Source organism: Lissotriton vulgaris, chromosome 9 (genome assembly GCF_964263255.1).
Source record: "Lissotriton vulgaris chromosome 9, aLisVul1.2, whole genome shotgun sequence".
NCBI classification, from domain to species: Eukaryota; Metazoa; Chordata; class Amphibia; order Caudata; family Salamandridae; genus Lissotriton; species Lissotriton vulgaris.
Window position 1 is genome coordinate 978,593,709 of NC_141697.1, and position 17,530 is coordinate 978,611,238.

At 46.3% G+C, this 17,530-nt stretch overlaps 1 protein-coding gene across 5 annotated transcripts in view; it reads right to left on the minus strand.

The window, feature by feature from the left end:
• DCAF1 (DDB1 and CUL4 associated factor 1) overlaps positions 1-17,530 on the minus strand; it is a 1,123,544-nt gene that overhangs the window by 410,267 nt on the left and 695,747 nt on the right. For all 5 annotated transcript variants that reach the window (XM_086938831.1, XM_086938834.1, XM_086938833.1 and 2 more), the window contains exon 15: positions 10,005-10,203. In XM_086938831.1, coding sequence (XP_086794957.1) covers positions 10,005-10,203 — 199 coding nt within the window. The remainder of the gene's footprint in view (positions 1-10,004; positions 10,204-17,530) is intronic.

Below are 17,530 nucleotides of genomic sequence, written 5' to 3' on the forward strand. Positions count from 1 at the left end.
CTCATTTGCTAGAGGCCAGACCCTCCCATAAAAATTAGGGAACACCCTCTGGTGATAGCGCTGTAATTATATATGCACCAGCAAAATTTGTATTACAGAATGGGCCGCCCAAGTGTCTGAACCTTTCTGTAATACCAAACTGCCATAAGTCTCTATCAGATACACACGTTACCTTCATCAAACAATCATACATAGCAAAAATCCAACACAGTATGATCAGTTGTATCTCTCTATACTATCAGCAATGTGGTGTCATCCATAATTAGGGTTAACGACCTAGGATTAACTCTAAAGAGCAGCTTGTACCTACTACCATAGTTTTCCTTATGGTTCCACTGCGATATATTACTCAAACCTTGTTTGGGGACTTCTACTAAAAAACTAATCGAGTACGTCAAAAGCCCAATAGAGGAAACGGGTCCAAATGATTGATCAAATCTCATTAATTATCATCACTGCTACATTATACACACAGATAAGTCATGAGTGCATATATAGGCACAATTGGAAATTGCCTATCAGATTTATCTTGCAGACTGATCTGTACCTAACTGAGAATATATATTGTGAGACCTACTATACAAGTACAATTTCACAAACGACAGCAATAAACTTTTAAAGGTTTGATTACTGTAGCAAAACCATGCAGGTTTCAAAGTGATTTTATAGATTCACGTTTTAGCCTTGATGCAGGACTAAGGATCATGTACTAGGATCCTTATCGTTTTGATGGTTCTTCATAGTAAAATTCCCTTCTTCGATGTCTAACTGGAGGTGGAATTTCTGAGATTTTCCATAAGAATGACTCCTATACTAAAGCAGCTGAAACACCATCATGTAAAGGCCATATACCATGACACATTGCTCCAGTGCAGATACCTTGAGTGAGCCAGCCAATCCTAGCCAGCCTTCTGTTCTTACAAGGTATTATATATCTTCTGCATGTTTTTAACATTAAACTATCTAAGCGGTTTGCCTTAAATAATTTTGAATATGCTCCTACATACCTTAGGCTTAACTATCAGATTACCATTCATCTGCCTGAACAACCCTCCACCACTGTCCCCTTGTTGAGCTATATTTATTACTCATTTGCTCAGAATGGGAACTTAAAATATCTGGACTTCATTGCTGATTCCTACTGTGACACTTGAGGCACACTCACCCCTATCCTTTCTCTGCACTCTGAGAAGGTCACTAATCGTATGATGAACCTTAAAACATGTGAATAAGTAGGTAGATAAAATGTACATGTGGCTTATTTATCTAACTGCGGTTAGGGGGGCAAGGCCAAATGGGTATATCCCCCTAAATATCTTTAATGTGACAGAGGCACAAGGTAAAGGTCAGAACAGATGCTTATAAATCTTTGTCTTACATAGCATCTGTGAGTAGTTACTACCTCAGGATGATGGGCTTGCAGCGAGAGAGGTTCAGAAGCTCATTACCATCCTGGGGCTACTTGCTACTTTAATTCTCTATTTACATTTTAAGAGTGACCTAAAAGAACAAGTTACTTACAGTTGGTAACAATATATCTGTAAGAGACATATATTAGTTATGGATTCCTCACCTTAGAATTACCCCCAGGCGTCAGACTGCATCGGGAGAATTTTTTCTTCAACAGTACCCCTGCGCGTTGGTCGGTGGCGTTGGTCGACTCCGCGTTCATCGTTGGTGTGGTGGTCTCCGGAATGATGTTGCGGTATTTATTCGGACACCGTCACTGCACGCTGTCAGTTCTTTACAGGAAATTCCACACCAGAAGCGCAGAGCCATGCAAGACACTGACCAATAGTGCACAAAAACTAGGGCCTTGAAAGGGAGTCCCTTACCCTAGAAGTCATTTTGCAGAATCGGGGAGGATGGGTGGAGCAGCGAGGAATCCATAACTAATAAATGTCTCTTATAGATATATTGTTACCGAAGGTAAGTAACTTGTTCATCTGAAAGAGACTATTAGTTATGGATTCCTCACCTTAGAATAGATACCCCAGCAATATCAACCCCGGAGGTGGGTCTGTGAACTAAGCTCACACCAGAAAGTCCTGGAGAACTGAACGGCCAAAGAAGCAGTCTCTCCGGACTTGGCTGTCCAGGCAGTAATGTTTGGTGAACATGTGCAATGAAGCGGACATGGCTGCCTGGCAGATGTCATGAACAGGGACTCCACGTCCCAAAGCAGTAGTGGCTGCCGTCGCCCTGGTGGACTGGGCGCACAGTCCCACTGGAGGTTTCTTCTTTACCAAGGAATTACAGATTTTGATGCAAAGAACGACCCATCGAGAGATGGTCCGTTTTGCACGGCCCAACCTTTCTTGGCACCCACATAGTCAACAAAGAGCTTGTCATCCACCCAGAATTGCTTTGTGCGATCCAGATAGAATGAAAGCGCACATTTTGGATCCAGACCGTGGAGCCTCTTCTCCTCTTATGAAGGATGTGGGGGCGAGAAGAAGGTGGGTAATGTGATGGTCTGTCCTATGTGGAAAGAGTTAACCACTTTAGGAAGGAAAGACGGCCTAGTGCGAAGGACAACTTTGTTCTGATGAACAGCCAGGAAAGGAGATTTGGAAGAAAGAGCATGAACCTCACTCACCCTGCGAGCTGAGGTGATGGCAACCAAAAAGGCAGCTTTAAATGTCAGAAGTCTGGGAGGACAGTTATGTAGCGGCTTGAAAAGGAGCACACATAAGGTAGGTCAGGACCAGTTTCAAGTCCCACTGGGGCATTATGAAAGGAATGGGAGGAAACAAGTCCTCTTTTTTGGGTGCAGTTCGGATCCGGACTGGAAAGTGTGGTGGCCTGAGAACATGTTTCCACCAGCAAGTTCGTCCCAGGTGGCTAAAAACCTTGGGATTAAGATCGATAATGGCCTCACACTACGTTCACAGGTAATCTGTCTCACTGGTACCTGCTTTGGCATACTCCGGATGCTACGTAAATTCCTTCCCCTGTTATCGGAGGAACATAGGAAGATCACGGTGCAGGCGATTATAGGCTCGAGAATTGACTACTCCAACGTCCTTTATCTCGGCTTGCCAGAGTATCTGCTCCAACGGTTACAGGTTGTCCAGAATTCGGCAGCACGGGCCATCTTTGGACTATCTCGCCGTGCCAGAGCCTCGGGTCTTCTGTAGGCTCTGCACTGGCTCCCTGTCCGGAAGCGGATAATTTTTAAAACTCTTACTCTGGCGCACAAAGCCTTGCACGCCTCCGGAGCAAAATACCTGCAGAAGAGGCTGGCCTTTTATTTGCCTGCCAGGTCGCTCAGGTCTGAAGCCCTGTTTCTTGCGGCGGTTCCTCGCGTGAAGAGAGCCCGCATCGGAGGCCGCTCTTTTAAACTACTAGCGCCTCAGTTATGGAATAAACTGCCTGTGTCCCTGCGCAGCATTCCTAATTTGTTGGCCTTTCGGAAAGGGCTTAAAACCTGGCTCTTTTCCTCTTAGTTTCGGTCCCTATTAGGTTTCTTTTATCTCTGTTTCTTATTTTCCCTGTTGTGTTATGAGATTAGTGTACAATCCAAAGCGTCGGGACACTCTTCCGAGTAGCCGCACGCTATACAAAACCCCTGCATAACATAACATAACATAACAAGTCAGTAATGCCCTAAAGAAAGCGATTTACAACAGGGGACTTGAAAAGAGAAGGCTGATCAGGAAGCCGAAGAAAGGCCGGAATGGCCGAAAGATAGCCTTTAAGAGTGCCCAGCAGTGCCCTGCTGGGCCAAATAAAAAAGAATGAAGAGAAGAACCTCTGAAATGGGGGCAGAAAGGGATTCCACAGCTTTTGCTGCGCACCATGCCACAAATTGTTCCCATCTACAGGTGTATACCGTTTTAGTGGAGGGTCGCCTTGCCGGCGAGATAACATTACAGAATTCAAGAGGAAGGTCGAAAGCTGTCAACTATCGCTGCTTAATCTCCACACAAGGAGGTGGAGGCTGGACAGGTTCGGGTGGAGGACTGTCCCCTGCTGCTGTGACGGAAAATCCTTCCGAATGGGCAGTCTAATCTGAGGATTGATGGCCATGTGCAGAAGTTCAGGATATCAGACTCTTTGTGCCCAGTCCGGGGTTACAAGAATGACTTGGGCCCGGTTGCGCTTGATCTTCTTCAGCACTCTGGGCAGAAGTGGTATAGGCGGAAAGGCCTATAGATGACCACATCTCCAATCGCGGCGAAAAGCGTTGCCTAGCGTGTGCCGCCTTGGAAATTCTAATGTGCAGAACTACTGACATTGTTCTCTTAGGTGGCAAATAGATATAACCAAGGCTCTCCCCACTGCTGAAAGAGACCTTAATACACCTCTGAGTGAAGACACCATTCATGATCCATCATTCACTGGTGGCTTAGTTAGTCCACCCTGGCATTTAGAGAACCTGCCAGGTGTTGAACCACTAGGGTCATGCCCTGATGTTCCAGCCACTTCCAGAGGCGAAGTGTCTCCTGACATAGGGTCCTCGAACCCACCCGCTCTGTTTGTTGCAGTACCACATGGCAGTGGTGTTGTCCCTGAACACCTGCACTACTCTCCCTTTGAAGTAAGGAAGAAATGCTGTCAGTGCAAGACAGATGGCACGAAGCTCCAGAAGGTTGATGTGGAGCACAGACTCCCCTTCTCCCATGTGGCCGCACACCCCAGAAGTGATGCATCTGTCACCACTGTGAACTCTGACTGGAGAAGGGAGAGGGACCTGCCGTTGACCCAATCCAGGTTCGTTAGCCACCACTGCATTTGGTGTGCAGTTCCCTCCGAGATCTGGAGGCAATTGTGAAGATTCCCCTGATGCTGTGCCCACTGGAACTTCGGGTCCCACTTCAGAACACGCATATGCCACCTGGCATAGCCCAACAGCAGGATGCAGGCACCAATGAGGCCCAGTAGACTCAGGGTTAGTCTGACCGAAACCCAGGATAGAGGCTGAAAGATCGGAATCATAGCCCGAATATCCCGGACTCGCTGCTCGGGAGGATAAGCCTGAAACTGCGCTGGGTCCAGAATCACTCCGATGAAAATGAGCTTCTAGGAGGGAATCAGGTGTGACTTCGGCACATTGATGATGAACCCCAGCGAACGCAGGCGGTCGGTAGTAGTCTGGAGGTGGGAGACGACAGCCTGGGGCGAACCCGCCTTCAACAGCCAGTCATCGAGATAGGGGAAAACTGGGACCCCTGATCTGCGCAGATGAGCTGCGACCACCGCCATCTCCTTCGTGAACACCCGAGGGGCGTTAGTTAGACCAAAGGGGAGCACGGTGAACTGAAAGTGCTTGTTGCCTACCGTGAACCGTAGGTAGCGGCGGTGAGCTGGCAGCACGGGGATGTAAAAATAAGCGTCCTGCAAGTCCAACGCTACCATCAAGTCTCCAAGGTCAAGGAAAGACAGGACATGAGCCAATGTCAACATTTTGAACTTCTCCTTCCGGAGGAAGCGTTTGATGTTCCTGAGATCCAAGATAGGGCGCTGGCCCTTCTCCTTCTTGGGCACCAGAAAGTAGTGGGAATAACAACCACAACCTACTTCTGGGGCAGGAACTCCCCTCGATGGCTCCCTTGGCCAAGAGAGCCGTAACTGCCTGACAAAGAAGGGCCAAGTGATCTTCCGACATGCAATGGAATGGAGGTGGCATGGATGGAGGGGTAGTCTCGAAGGGGAGGGAGTAGCCCCTTCGGACTATCTTTAAAACCCACATGTCTGATGTGATGTTGTGAGAGTGGGGGAGGTGATGGCGAATCCTGCCGCCCACTGGCAAATGGTGGCCCTGAAAGGTTGGACAAGGAGGGCTTGGAGGCTGCTGCAGAGGGGGTGCTGGTGGACTGGCCCGCCCACTGGCTCCTGACGGTGGGTCCCACATCCCCGGCCGCGCACAGGCTGGACAGCTTGCGCAGGCCTGTGGCTCTGGACGGAACATGGCGGGGCACCCCTTCCATTGCCACAAAAGGGGCAAAAAGCAGACTGCGGAGGGCGAGAGGCAGTAGCGAGGCCCAAGGACCTGGCCGTAGCCCTGGAGTCTTTAAAGAGCTTGAGCGCGTTATCTGCTTTGTCACCAAACAAGCAACAGACATCAAAGGGCATGTCCAAGAGTGTAGCTTGATCACCGGGACAAGCCAGTGGACCTCAGCCAGGCATAGCGTCTCAGGGCTACTGACGTTAAAATCGTCCTGCCCAGCGAGTCTGCGGTGTCCAGACCACATGGCTGTTCGGGCTGGACTGTTCCCATGAGGCACAGGGTCAGACTGATTTGCATATGGCCATGTCTGAACTGGGGTGGCAGAGTGGGCTAAAGAACGGTGATGGATTAAACCCAGATCTGTTGACTGGGTGTGAGTGTTTGATTGGTTCAGATGCTCCGTCCATCACCACCCCTTTTTGTACCGTTTTGTTCGCCATAAGTTGGCAGGGTATGCTCAGACGTGAGTCCCTTGCTCACTTTGCCACTGGATTCAAGCAAGCCTGGCTGAAGACGGCTGTAATGCCAGAAACCGGTCCTAGGAAGCTTGTTTCCGGTCCAGGGAAGGCAAGGCTTGGCAGTTCGGGCTGGACTGTTCCCATGAGGCACAGGGTCAAACTGATTTGCATACGGCCATGTCTGAACTGGAGTGGCAGAGTGGGCTAAAGAACGGTGATGGATTAAACCCACATCTGTTGACTGGGTGTGAGTGTTTGATTGGTTCAGATGCTCCGTTCATCACCACCCCCTTTTGTACCGCTTTGTTCGCCATATGTTGGGAGGGTATGCTCAGAAGTGAGTCCCTTGCTCACTTTGCCACTGGATTCAAGCAAGCCTGGCTGAAGACGGCTGTAATGCCAGAAACCGGTCCTAGGAAGCTTGTTTCCGGTCCAGGGAAAGCATGGCTTGGCAGTTCGGGCTGGACTGTTCCCATGAGGCACAGGGTCAGACTGATTTGCATACGGCCATGTCTGAACTGGGGTGGCAGAGTGGGCTAAAGAACGGTGATGGATTAAACCCACATCTGTTGACTGGGTGTGAGTGTTTGATTGGTTCAGATGCTCCGTCCATCACCACCCCATTTTGTACCGCAGACCACATCATATGGCAAACTTTTCTGCGTCTCTCCCTTCGGCAGCTGCACGATATAGCACGGCCTGGGCCTCCTCCAGGTATTGTAAGTTGAGGCTTGGACCAACAAGCTCCCGGGGGTGGGGTGGGGTGTTGGCAGAGGAAAATTGGGTCCCCGTAGAGCCGGACGGTGGTGTTGGGCAATCATCCTATCCACAGGAGCCCCTGTGTTGGGCTTGGACCAAGTGCCCAAAAGGATGTCCGTGAGGGCATCATTGAACGGCAGCAAGGGCTCTGAAGAGGCTGCTGCTGGTTGAAGCACCTCAGTCAGGAGGTTAGTCCTGACTGCTACCGTTAAAAGCTCAAGGTTTAAGGCCTCAGCTGCCCTATGCAACACCACTAAGTATGATGCATCCTTCTCCGTAGCCACGGTAGGGGGAGACAACATGCTATGGTCTGGTGAGGTGTACAAACCACTGGCCTCACCCAACTCCTCTCTCCAGTCCGGTTCTTCGAATTGGTCTGCCAGAGGATCGACATACCCCTCCCAGTCCTCCTCACCCTCCTATGGTAGCCACTCAGGGTGATAGGGAACACCAGGGGAGAACAGGGGTACAAAAGTACCGGTCAACGCTGGTACAGACGTTTGTCGATGCCGAGCCACCTCAGTGTCCACATTGAGGGGGAGGCTGTGGCCGACGTAGGTTGGGGACACTACCAGCGACGGAGGGGGCAGAGGTGTGGCCAATGGATTTGTTGCCGGGGTAGGTGTCGTAAGGTTGACTGGAGCCGAAGCCGCCTGCATTGAAGGCCTAGAACCCTCAGCAGAGTCTGAAGGCGTGGTGGCGGAGTCCGGCTGCCCAAAGATGGAGTGGAGGGCTTCGTAAAAGCTACGAAGTTGGGCAGGTGTCGCACCAACTCCGGGAAAGGGAGGGAGGCTCGGAGCCGACCCAACAGGCTCCGTGGGCGGAGCCGGGCGACTATCTTCCGCAACCCACGTTGCGTCGGCCGTGGGACGGGGAGAATGCGAAGAGCGACAATGCTTCTTCGCCTTCTATTTGTGCTTCGACATACCCGAAGAAGAGTGGTGGTGATGGCTCCGCGACCAGTCCCGCGACCTCCCTCTGGACCAGGACCTCGAGCAGCGCTGAGCAGACTGCCAGGCCTCCAGAAGCTTTCGGGACTGCTCCCACAAAGAGTTCGGGGCCATGGCCTGGCAGTCATAGCAAGACTTCAGGTTGTTGTCGCGCTCCAGACACCAGAGGCACACGAGATAGGCGTACGTCACAGACATCACCTTATGGCAGGAGCCACAAGGCCTGAAGCCAGTCCGCCGAGATGACATCCCTGTGCACCAGGAGTCGTGACGACTCAAAAATATGTCAACAAAAAGTCGCAAAAAGAGAGTGAAAAAGTGACTCGAGGTACCGCTCTCTCAGGATCTGTGCTGATTGGCGCAGAAAAAGAAAGAACTGATGTCAGTGTGTAGGTGTGGCATCTAAGTAGGTACCGCAACGTCATTCCTGTGACCGCAACGTCATTCCGGTGACCACGACGCCAACGACAAAAGTGGGGTTGACCGACGCTACCTACCGACACGCAGGAGTACTGCTGAAGAAAGAAATGTCCAGATCCAGTTTGACACCAGGGAGTCATTCTAAGGTGAGAAATCCATAACTAATAGTCTCTTTCAGATAGATTTCTTTACATTTTTCTGCATATACATACATGTTTGCAAAGAAAAGAAAAACATGTAATCCAACAGGAATACATGCCATTAAGATTTACAGGACAACCCCTGAAAACCTTGCAAGAATAAACATATGAGCAGATTGCATTGACAGGTCTCATGTAAGCAAGGGTTTTGGAAACGTTACCACTTTGTTAAGCTGAGGGAGATTTAAAGGTCAATCAACCAGGGTGTTTGAAGCGTGCTACTCCCCCGAGAGGGTCTAAACGCGCGGGGGAGGCGTTACGAGAAGCTCCATAAGTCATTTGAAGAGAATGATCTTGCGGTCCTTTCGGAATTGGTGCAGTGTAAAGCTTCGTCTGATGCGGGGGGAGTTTGTTTCAGAGTTGTTGTCACGTCCTGGGTTGAGTGCATGGAGAGTGCTGTGGTCGTAGATGCGAGGGACCAGGGTCCTTCACGCTGGGCGCAGACGGGCTTGCCTTAGGCGAGCCTGCAGCACTGCAGCAGCTGCCATGAAGTAGGGGTCGGGGGAGGGTGAGCAGCTGGGAGGTGGGAATACGCTGTGGGGGAAGGGCCATGGGGGCATCAGCGGTGGCAAAAAACAGGGAAGAGACGCAAAAAGAGAGAAATAAGAATTAAAGACAGAAAGAAAAAGCCAGAAGAGAAAGGCAAAAAGAAAGGCACAACAGAAAACGACAGAAAAGGCTGTCACCCACAAAGCGCATTAGCAGAAGAGCAGGCTATTCCTCTAGACCACCAGGGATGAGGTGCAGGCAGGAGCCTGCAGGTTGTGGAGGGCCTTGAACACCCACCTGGGACCTAACGGTGGAGCTGTGCAAGGGAAGAACAGTTACTCTGAACAGGAGGTCAGAGGTCTTGCTCTCTCAATATGGATCACTTTACTTAAGAGTTCAATGGAGAAACATTAAAGGAAGGAAAGAACACAAACAGGATTGTGGGGTTGTTAAATACTCTGCAAAAGGTGTTTCAAAAATAAATTGTGACCATTTCTAACCAGCAAATAATTAATTGAAACCTCTAATCTTGACTTATTAGGTTATGTCCAAGGCAGAGGAAACATTGAGTCAGTTAAGACAACTACTTTCCCATGACAATGGAGATAAGGTGAGACATCTTCAAATACCCTTGACATTAAATAGGTTGCCTACATTTTGTTATACCTTGATGTTTTGATGATAAAACCACACGTTTAGCTTATCCTTGTATAGTTTAATATATGCAGGGACAATGTTTTGACAATAGGTTGCTGCAAACTCTTTATTTCCTTACCCGGGATGGCTCTAGGTGTGTTATTGCAGAATTGTGGCAGTTGTAACTGGCCTCTTCTTGCCCATTGAAAACGTTGTACAGCTTTAGCTGCCCAGTGCAGGTACCAAGCATGAGGAAACGCTCTCTAGCTGAGAATGCACAGCATGTGAAACCACTCTCATCCTCATTTGCTTCCCTGAAAACAGAGATGGGACGAAACCTGTGGATAAATACAGGACAATAAGAAGATACATTAATGGTTTGAAGGAGCATAAGCAGAATATGTGCCAAGACTTATCTGTGGACATTTGGGAATTACGCTAGAACAGTGATAAAGTACAGCTCGGGAGCCGCAAGCGGCCCTCCTGCTCTTTATTTGCAGCCACCTAGTCAACTGCAGCATTGGGTGGCTGTTCAGTCGACTCAGCACTAACATTAAACTATGTTATATAAACGTGCAAGTGTTTACCTAAATGTTAATTACAGTTAACGGAAGTAACTAGGGTGTCCTGCAACACGTAACTTTAGGAACCCATTCCTTTATAAAGACATCTTGCAGCAAACGTGTAAAAATATGATAAAGTCTCTTCAAAATTAAAAAAGTGTATTTTATTAACATGCAGGACCGTTTCACATTAGTAAATCAGATTATATCACTGCATTGATAAGTATTAGGTTAAAAGTGATAGTTTTCAAACATGAATTTAAAAACATTTAAACTTCCCTTCTCACCCTGACAACAATGCCAATAATTAACTAAGATGCAAGTCAGTTGTTATGTGCTATTATACATTAACATTATAGTTTATTAAATCAAACAAAGGAAAGGTTTTTTTGTACATTGCACATCCTGAAGTCATATATTGCTAGGTCCTCTTGTATGTGATAATGAAGAAAAAGGTGAAAGAATTCAAAAAAACAATTGATAAGGATCACACAATTTGGTGAAGCAGGGGAGCAACTCTATGGGACCTCCCTCCAGTTACAGGCCACCATCCATGTGGGTCATGCAGTGCTTGCCCTCAGACTAGTAAAACCAACTCGATTGATCTAGGGACAGGGAGAACCTGGGTCCTTAAAAAACATAAAAACTGCAACACAGAAAATGTTATATACATGATCACTTGTCCCTGTTCTCTCAGATATATCAGATACACCACTCGTAAAATCAAATTGAGAATTGGGGAACACAAGAGCACCATTAGGTGCCACAAACAGGCCACGAAACTTACGAGCCATTTTCCAACCTGTAAACATACAGCGGATGAAATGAAATGGGTTGTCCTAGAACATCCTTATATTCCCCCTCACATAAGTGATGTGTCAAAATTTCTATTCACGAAAGAACAGAAATGGGTTTTCCAGCTTAAAAGTGACTCTAAAGGGCTCAATGACGATATACCATGGGCTTCGTTATGACCACTTCAACACAGTTTTTTTTACTAGTTAAAGGTTACTATGCATCTACAAAACTTTTCCAGGTGCATTTAAAAAACCTTTTCCTATGTACATCTAGATGACCCATCTGAACTATCAGCATAAAATATAGAACATCATCATATATGTTTCAACACTGAGATAACATTATGCTGATACTGTATACAGCTATGCATACTGCCCATTATGTCCATAGTGGAGTCAGGGCCCACATTTCTGTTGCACTAAATATCCATATAGAATACATGAGCTTGTCTTCATATCTTTGAATATCTTGGGTATAGACAAAATTCGAGGGTGGTGGACTTGTTCCCCTTGTTTCTCTTGTAAACCTGACCTGTAAACTTCCGACTCAACTTTAACTCAATTCCGGAGGCATATAGATCAGGTCTTGTTCGGGACTAATCTAAACATAAACCACAGTCCTGCTCCTATTGCTACCACGCATGCGCGACAGCTGTAGTTTCCCCACGCATGCGTAGTCCGAGTTACACGGCCGGTGTAGCCTCTCTGGTCCCGCGCATGCGCAATCCTTATTGCTCGCCTCCACAACACTACAATACCGGCGCACGCGTGTTCAGTAGGATAGAATTCCTCTTTCTAATTGAACGCGGTATCAGCGCACTCGGCCAGCTGTACCCAATCATCCAATTAGATCGGGTATAAATAGCTAGGCGAGCACACTCCTAGTTACCTCCACTCCTGCTCGGACGCTGGCCAAAGAGGTACCGACGGACAGGTAAGGTTCCTAAAGCAATTAGGACCTTATACCATGGGATCTTTGAATTAAGTCTTTCTCTCCCCCCTTTTAACTTTAATAAGAAACCTTGAACTTGGCTGGCTTGTACAAGTTAGTCTACATGAGCTCACTAAACTTTATACAGAGTCCCTCTGTTTTTAATTAACATGTTCCACAGTTAGATCTATGGACTGCTTTTTGCTAAGTTACATCCTGCAAAAAATCTTTTTGACTAAAAATCATTTTATGATTGAAAGTATAATCTATGTTAAAACAACCACAAATTCCTATCTACGCATGGTCACCACCATGTGTTTATTGGGGTAGAGTCTCTTTCCTTAAATCAACTGGTGTTTGTTAGTAGATGTTTGGGATTGGGTGATTATACACACTTTGTACCTTCAAATTTTTTTTTGAGGTGCTTTATACTTTTCCATTCTAACAGAGCGGGCCTCCTTCTCCCCGAGTGGGTGCCGGGTGAGGTGAGGTGATCTCCCACAGAATGCTGGGTGAGTGACATTCTACAGATTAAAGTTTCTAAATTTGGAATGGTCATTATCAGGAAAACTATATAGCTTCTGATGGGCATGGAAACTTTTTCCTTTTGCCTTGTTTGTTCAGTTGTGTTGTGTTCTAATTTCCGAAATACCATCATGCACTTCTTATATTGTTTTCCATTGTGCACTTTCCTTTTTCTTTAGGAGAAAAACGAATAGTTGGATAATCACCAGAGAACATTTGGGCTCAAAGTTTCTGGTAGGAGTAATCCATGTTTTCAATGCACTTATTATTCTTCACGAATTGCAGTCGCTAATATCATCTGGTCCTGAAGAAAGCTTGGACTCACTGTCCATATAAGCTGAAACATGTCGACCTCAATGCACTGCGCCGTCATATAGTCATTTTTTAAGACTATCAGGCGTTTCTTTTAAACTTTGACCCTGGGATAATACCTAATAAACATATTTTTTGTCTCAGTAGCCAATTTTATCTACACTTCACTTTCTTTACACTAGCACTGCACTCCATCAGTACTACTCTTGAAATACTGTGGTCTGGAAGAGTATTTTCAAAATCCATCTCTGCATCACCACCAGGTGCGCTGGGTGAGATCTGGATTTTCGATATGTATCCCACATGACGATACTCCATCATAAAGGTGGGCTGATGGGAATTTTTCCAACCCAGTATTATCATAGTGGTGACATGTTGGTCTAACGGTCCTTTTTGCGCGACACAACACACAAACACTCTTGTGGACCAGGTAACTCTTCTTTGTTTTTTCAATAGGTTGTAGGGGCTTGAGCTACCGTGGTCGTTAAATATTCCCCTTTGACCCCCCTCACTTTATTTTTTTAGAGCAACGTTTTATGCCAGGTTTTCTGGTTCCACATTTTGCAATTAAATTCAGCCACTAAAAGTACATGCTTCACTTCCCCTATATCCACCTTAATTCCACCCCTACACACCACCCTGCCAGCATCAGTATAAATAGGTAGAATTAGTCCCATATAAATTACATATAAAGAATACAGGCAGTTTTATTGTAGGCCAACATTTATTTGCCTCTGGGGATTTACTATTCTCTGGTGCATTGAGGTTACTCAAGCCTGCAGACCATGCATGGGAACCCATTTCTTTAATGCGGGCAATAATAGACACAATTTGCAGCATGTGTGAGTGAGAAAATGAGAAATGCTACCTACACTTTAAGCATCCGTTTGTAGGATTTAGTGCTGTAGATTTATATGCTTAGCATATTCCTGTAATATAGTGTTGGCCTCGAAAGTTTGGAAGCGTATTTTTTTTCTTTTCTTTTGAAAGAATGTGCTCGAGACACATGATTCATTGTGGTGACTCCTCAACGTACATTGCACATTGGCATCAACTCCATGGTAAATTGTTTTTTGCACAGATGGTGTACAGCTTTAGTTAACAAAAGGATATATTGCACTGTTGCAATATATAATAAAGGCAAAAAGTAAAACATCTGCTTCATTACATGCCCATCTAGGGTGGAGACTGAGTGTATGTGAATCTACAGCCTTATACACTACAACAGATACTTATAGGGTAAGTAGCCCTTTCCGTTCGTAGCATGTGTAGCTGTAGATACCGAAGCTTTGCATAGACTGACTAGCAGTATCCTTTCAGCCACGGTGGGTTAACAAATGGATGAAGCACATTTGTGGAATAATGTGCTTCGTACTGCAGAGCCAACTAACCCTTGGTGATAGGCAAATATATGCAAACAGTAAAGCTTTGTAACTGTGTGTGGGGTTGACCATGTAGTCATCTTACAAATGTCTGCTATGGAGATGTTGACAAAGGAAGGCCATAGTAGCCCATTTTTAAAATAGTAATGTGTGCCCTAGTGCAGTGGTTCCTAAGCTTTTGACTTCTGTGGACTCCCACTTAATCCCTACTGGAATACGGGGACCCACGCTGACTAATTATTGGAACTGGAGAACCGGGTTTGAGTCTCAGCAACGACACTCAACCTCCTGTGATTCTGGGCAAATCACTTAATCTCCCCATGCCTAACAAAAATGAATGTGTCCTCATGTAACGAAACTAGTGCTATGTAAGCACTCCGATAATGATATCTATCTTTGGAGCCGTTTGACAAATCTTCACAATTATATTTTTTTTAAAGCGATTCTTGTTGCGCATGCAAAACTTTGAGGTGATCCCTCAAGCGGGGGCGGGGGTAACAAAATGTGCGTTTTTCTATGTTAATTCCCATAGGAGCTTGGAACAAGACTATAGCTTGAACCGCTGGACAGAATTACACCACATTTGGCAGGAATGTAGATTTTGGTTCGTATATCGGTCTCAGGTATCCGGTGTAAATCCGTTCAAGAATTGCTGAGATTCTTAAGGAAAAGCAAATAAGGATATCTAAGATCGCAGCGAATTCGCCAATAATCAGGTGCAATCTTCACCTTTAAAAAAATGGTAGAGCATATTAATAACTTCTTCAAAGACTCCATCAAGTGCTCAACGTCCATGAAAAGCACCAAATCTCCTAAAACTTAACCCTAAATGGAATCCTTGTCTACCGACCACCCGGACCGCAAGCTACCTTCACCAGCCTCATCACAGACTTCATTGAACCCGCTTACTATCGCCTCCAGAGCCTTCATTCGACACTCCTCAGCGACCTCAACTTTCACCTAGAAGATAGAACCAACCCCTGCTTCGCAACACTCCTTGAAAGGTCAACAACATTGGACTAACCCAACTAGTAACCGAACCAACACACATTGCAGGACACATACTGGACCCAATCTTCACCACAAATAACAGCATCAAGTATAACTCTACATCACCATTCATATGGACTGATGACTCCATCATCCACTTCCAAATCAACAGACCAAAGGTCAACATGACCACCAATGCCAGCCTTAGAAGCAGATTGGCTAATATCCTCAGCCCAGGTCAACCAAAACCCCATGGATTACCTCAAAGTTATCACCAACTTCAATAACTGGGTCAAACACTGTGGAGACTCCCAATTGCACCCATCAAACACAACAGGCAAAGAAGAACCAAAAAGCATGCTAGCTTTTATGCAGAGGACCTTTGAAACTCCAAAAGATCGTGCAAACAGCTAGAAAAAAAACGGAGAGCCACCTACAAAACCACCAACGCAACCACCTACAAAGCTGCACTAAGACACTACTAGCAATTGAGAGATACCAAAAAAAGAGTACGCATCGAAGGGAGTACCAACAGCTGCAAGGAGATCTTCTCCATCATTAAGGACTTCCCCACACCATCGGCCTACGTCAACAGCATCACACTCTCCCAAGGACTCTGCAACAACCTATCAAACTTCGTCAACCACAAAATCACAAGCATACAGCAAATTCACACACCAACTAAGCCCTAGGGATTCCATCACCAGCCTGCCCATCACCATCAAGAAAACCACATGGGGAAACTCTCACCAGAGAAGACACTGTGACGATCATGAAATTGGATTAGATGCGGGTGGTCAGACATAACAAGTCACTGTCCAAATGAGGTTAAGCAATGAGCATCTTGTAACTGCAAGGCCTGAATCAATGCCCCAAATGGAAAAACTATTGTTCCCACAGCTGTGTATCTGGGTTTTACCCAGTTATTGCTTCCGGGTAAAGTGGAAGTAAATGGCCTTCAGATATTAGTAATCTAGGGCCAGATGTAGGTAATCTCAATTTACCTACTCTTAAATACCGAATTTTACCGATTCGGTATTTAAGAATAGGTAAATGGGATGTAGATAATTTTTCGGTAAAAATTACCGAATCATTAAGATTCGGTAATTAAGAATCGGTATTTACCGATTCGGTAATTCCCATTAATTCCTATGGGCCTAGAGGCCCATAGGAATGAATGGGAAGCCATACAGTATTACTGATTCGGTAAATACTGAATCGGTAATAGGGGGTACATTTTCAAGGGTGGCAGGATGTCACATTGACACCCTGTTGCACCCCTGAATAGTGCATGGGTGCACATGTGGCACACATACATGCCCTAAGGCACGGGTACTCATAGTACCCGTGCCTTATGGCGGCCCGCTGACCTTCCAGACATCGTACCCGTGTTGTATTTTTAAAAAAAAGGAAATCGTGTCTTCAAACACTGCTGGTTGCTGCAGCGCGAGTCTAAGAGACTCTGCTGCTCTGTGGGGGCCGGCCGCCGGGTGATTCCAATGATAGTGGAGCTGCAGGGGCCTAAGAAGAGGTTAAGTACAGCAAGGCCTCATTAACATACAAATGGTCTTTCTAAAGACCTGTGAAGTGCTCGGTTGGGCCTTTGTGTGCCAGGAGGCTGTCTCAGCTCAAACTGACACTTGCAGGGTGAGGTGAAGAGGGTGACAGAGGGAGGTAGTGGGACTTCCCACGTAGCATAAACTAAAGGCACACTTTGCATTTCTACAGACGTTTTACATCGGGTATCCCACAGAGGAAGCAAAATCATTTTTAGAAAGAAGATTGCAAGAGCACTAGGGGTGTCATGGCCCGTTGTAATAATTCAGTCTTAACTCCCACAGGTTATAATATTCGAGAAACCTTAAAATGAGACGTGTTTGACAGAATCATTGATTATGTTTATACATTTTTAAAATATTGTATGATTGTTTGACTGCGGTGTCAGAGAGGTAAAGCGTCAACACTGGTAAATAAAAACTGTGCAGGAACATGCTGGCCATCATTGTACTGGCATATGATGAGGAGTGTGTGCGTTTATGATGAGGCTGGACGTGTCAGCATTCGCAGGTGTGTGTATGGATATGTGGGTGTATGAAAGTGGTTGTCTGAAGGGTGGGAGTGGGCGTATACTTGTGGCTAGTAGCACATAATGGAACCTGAGAGTG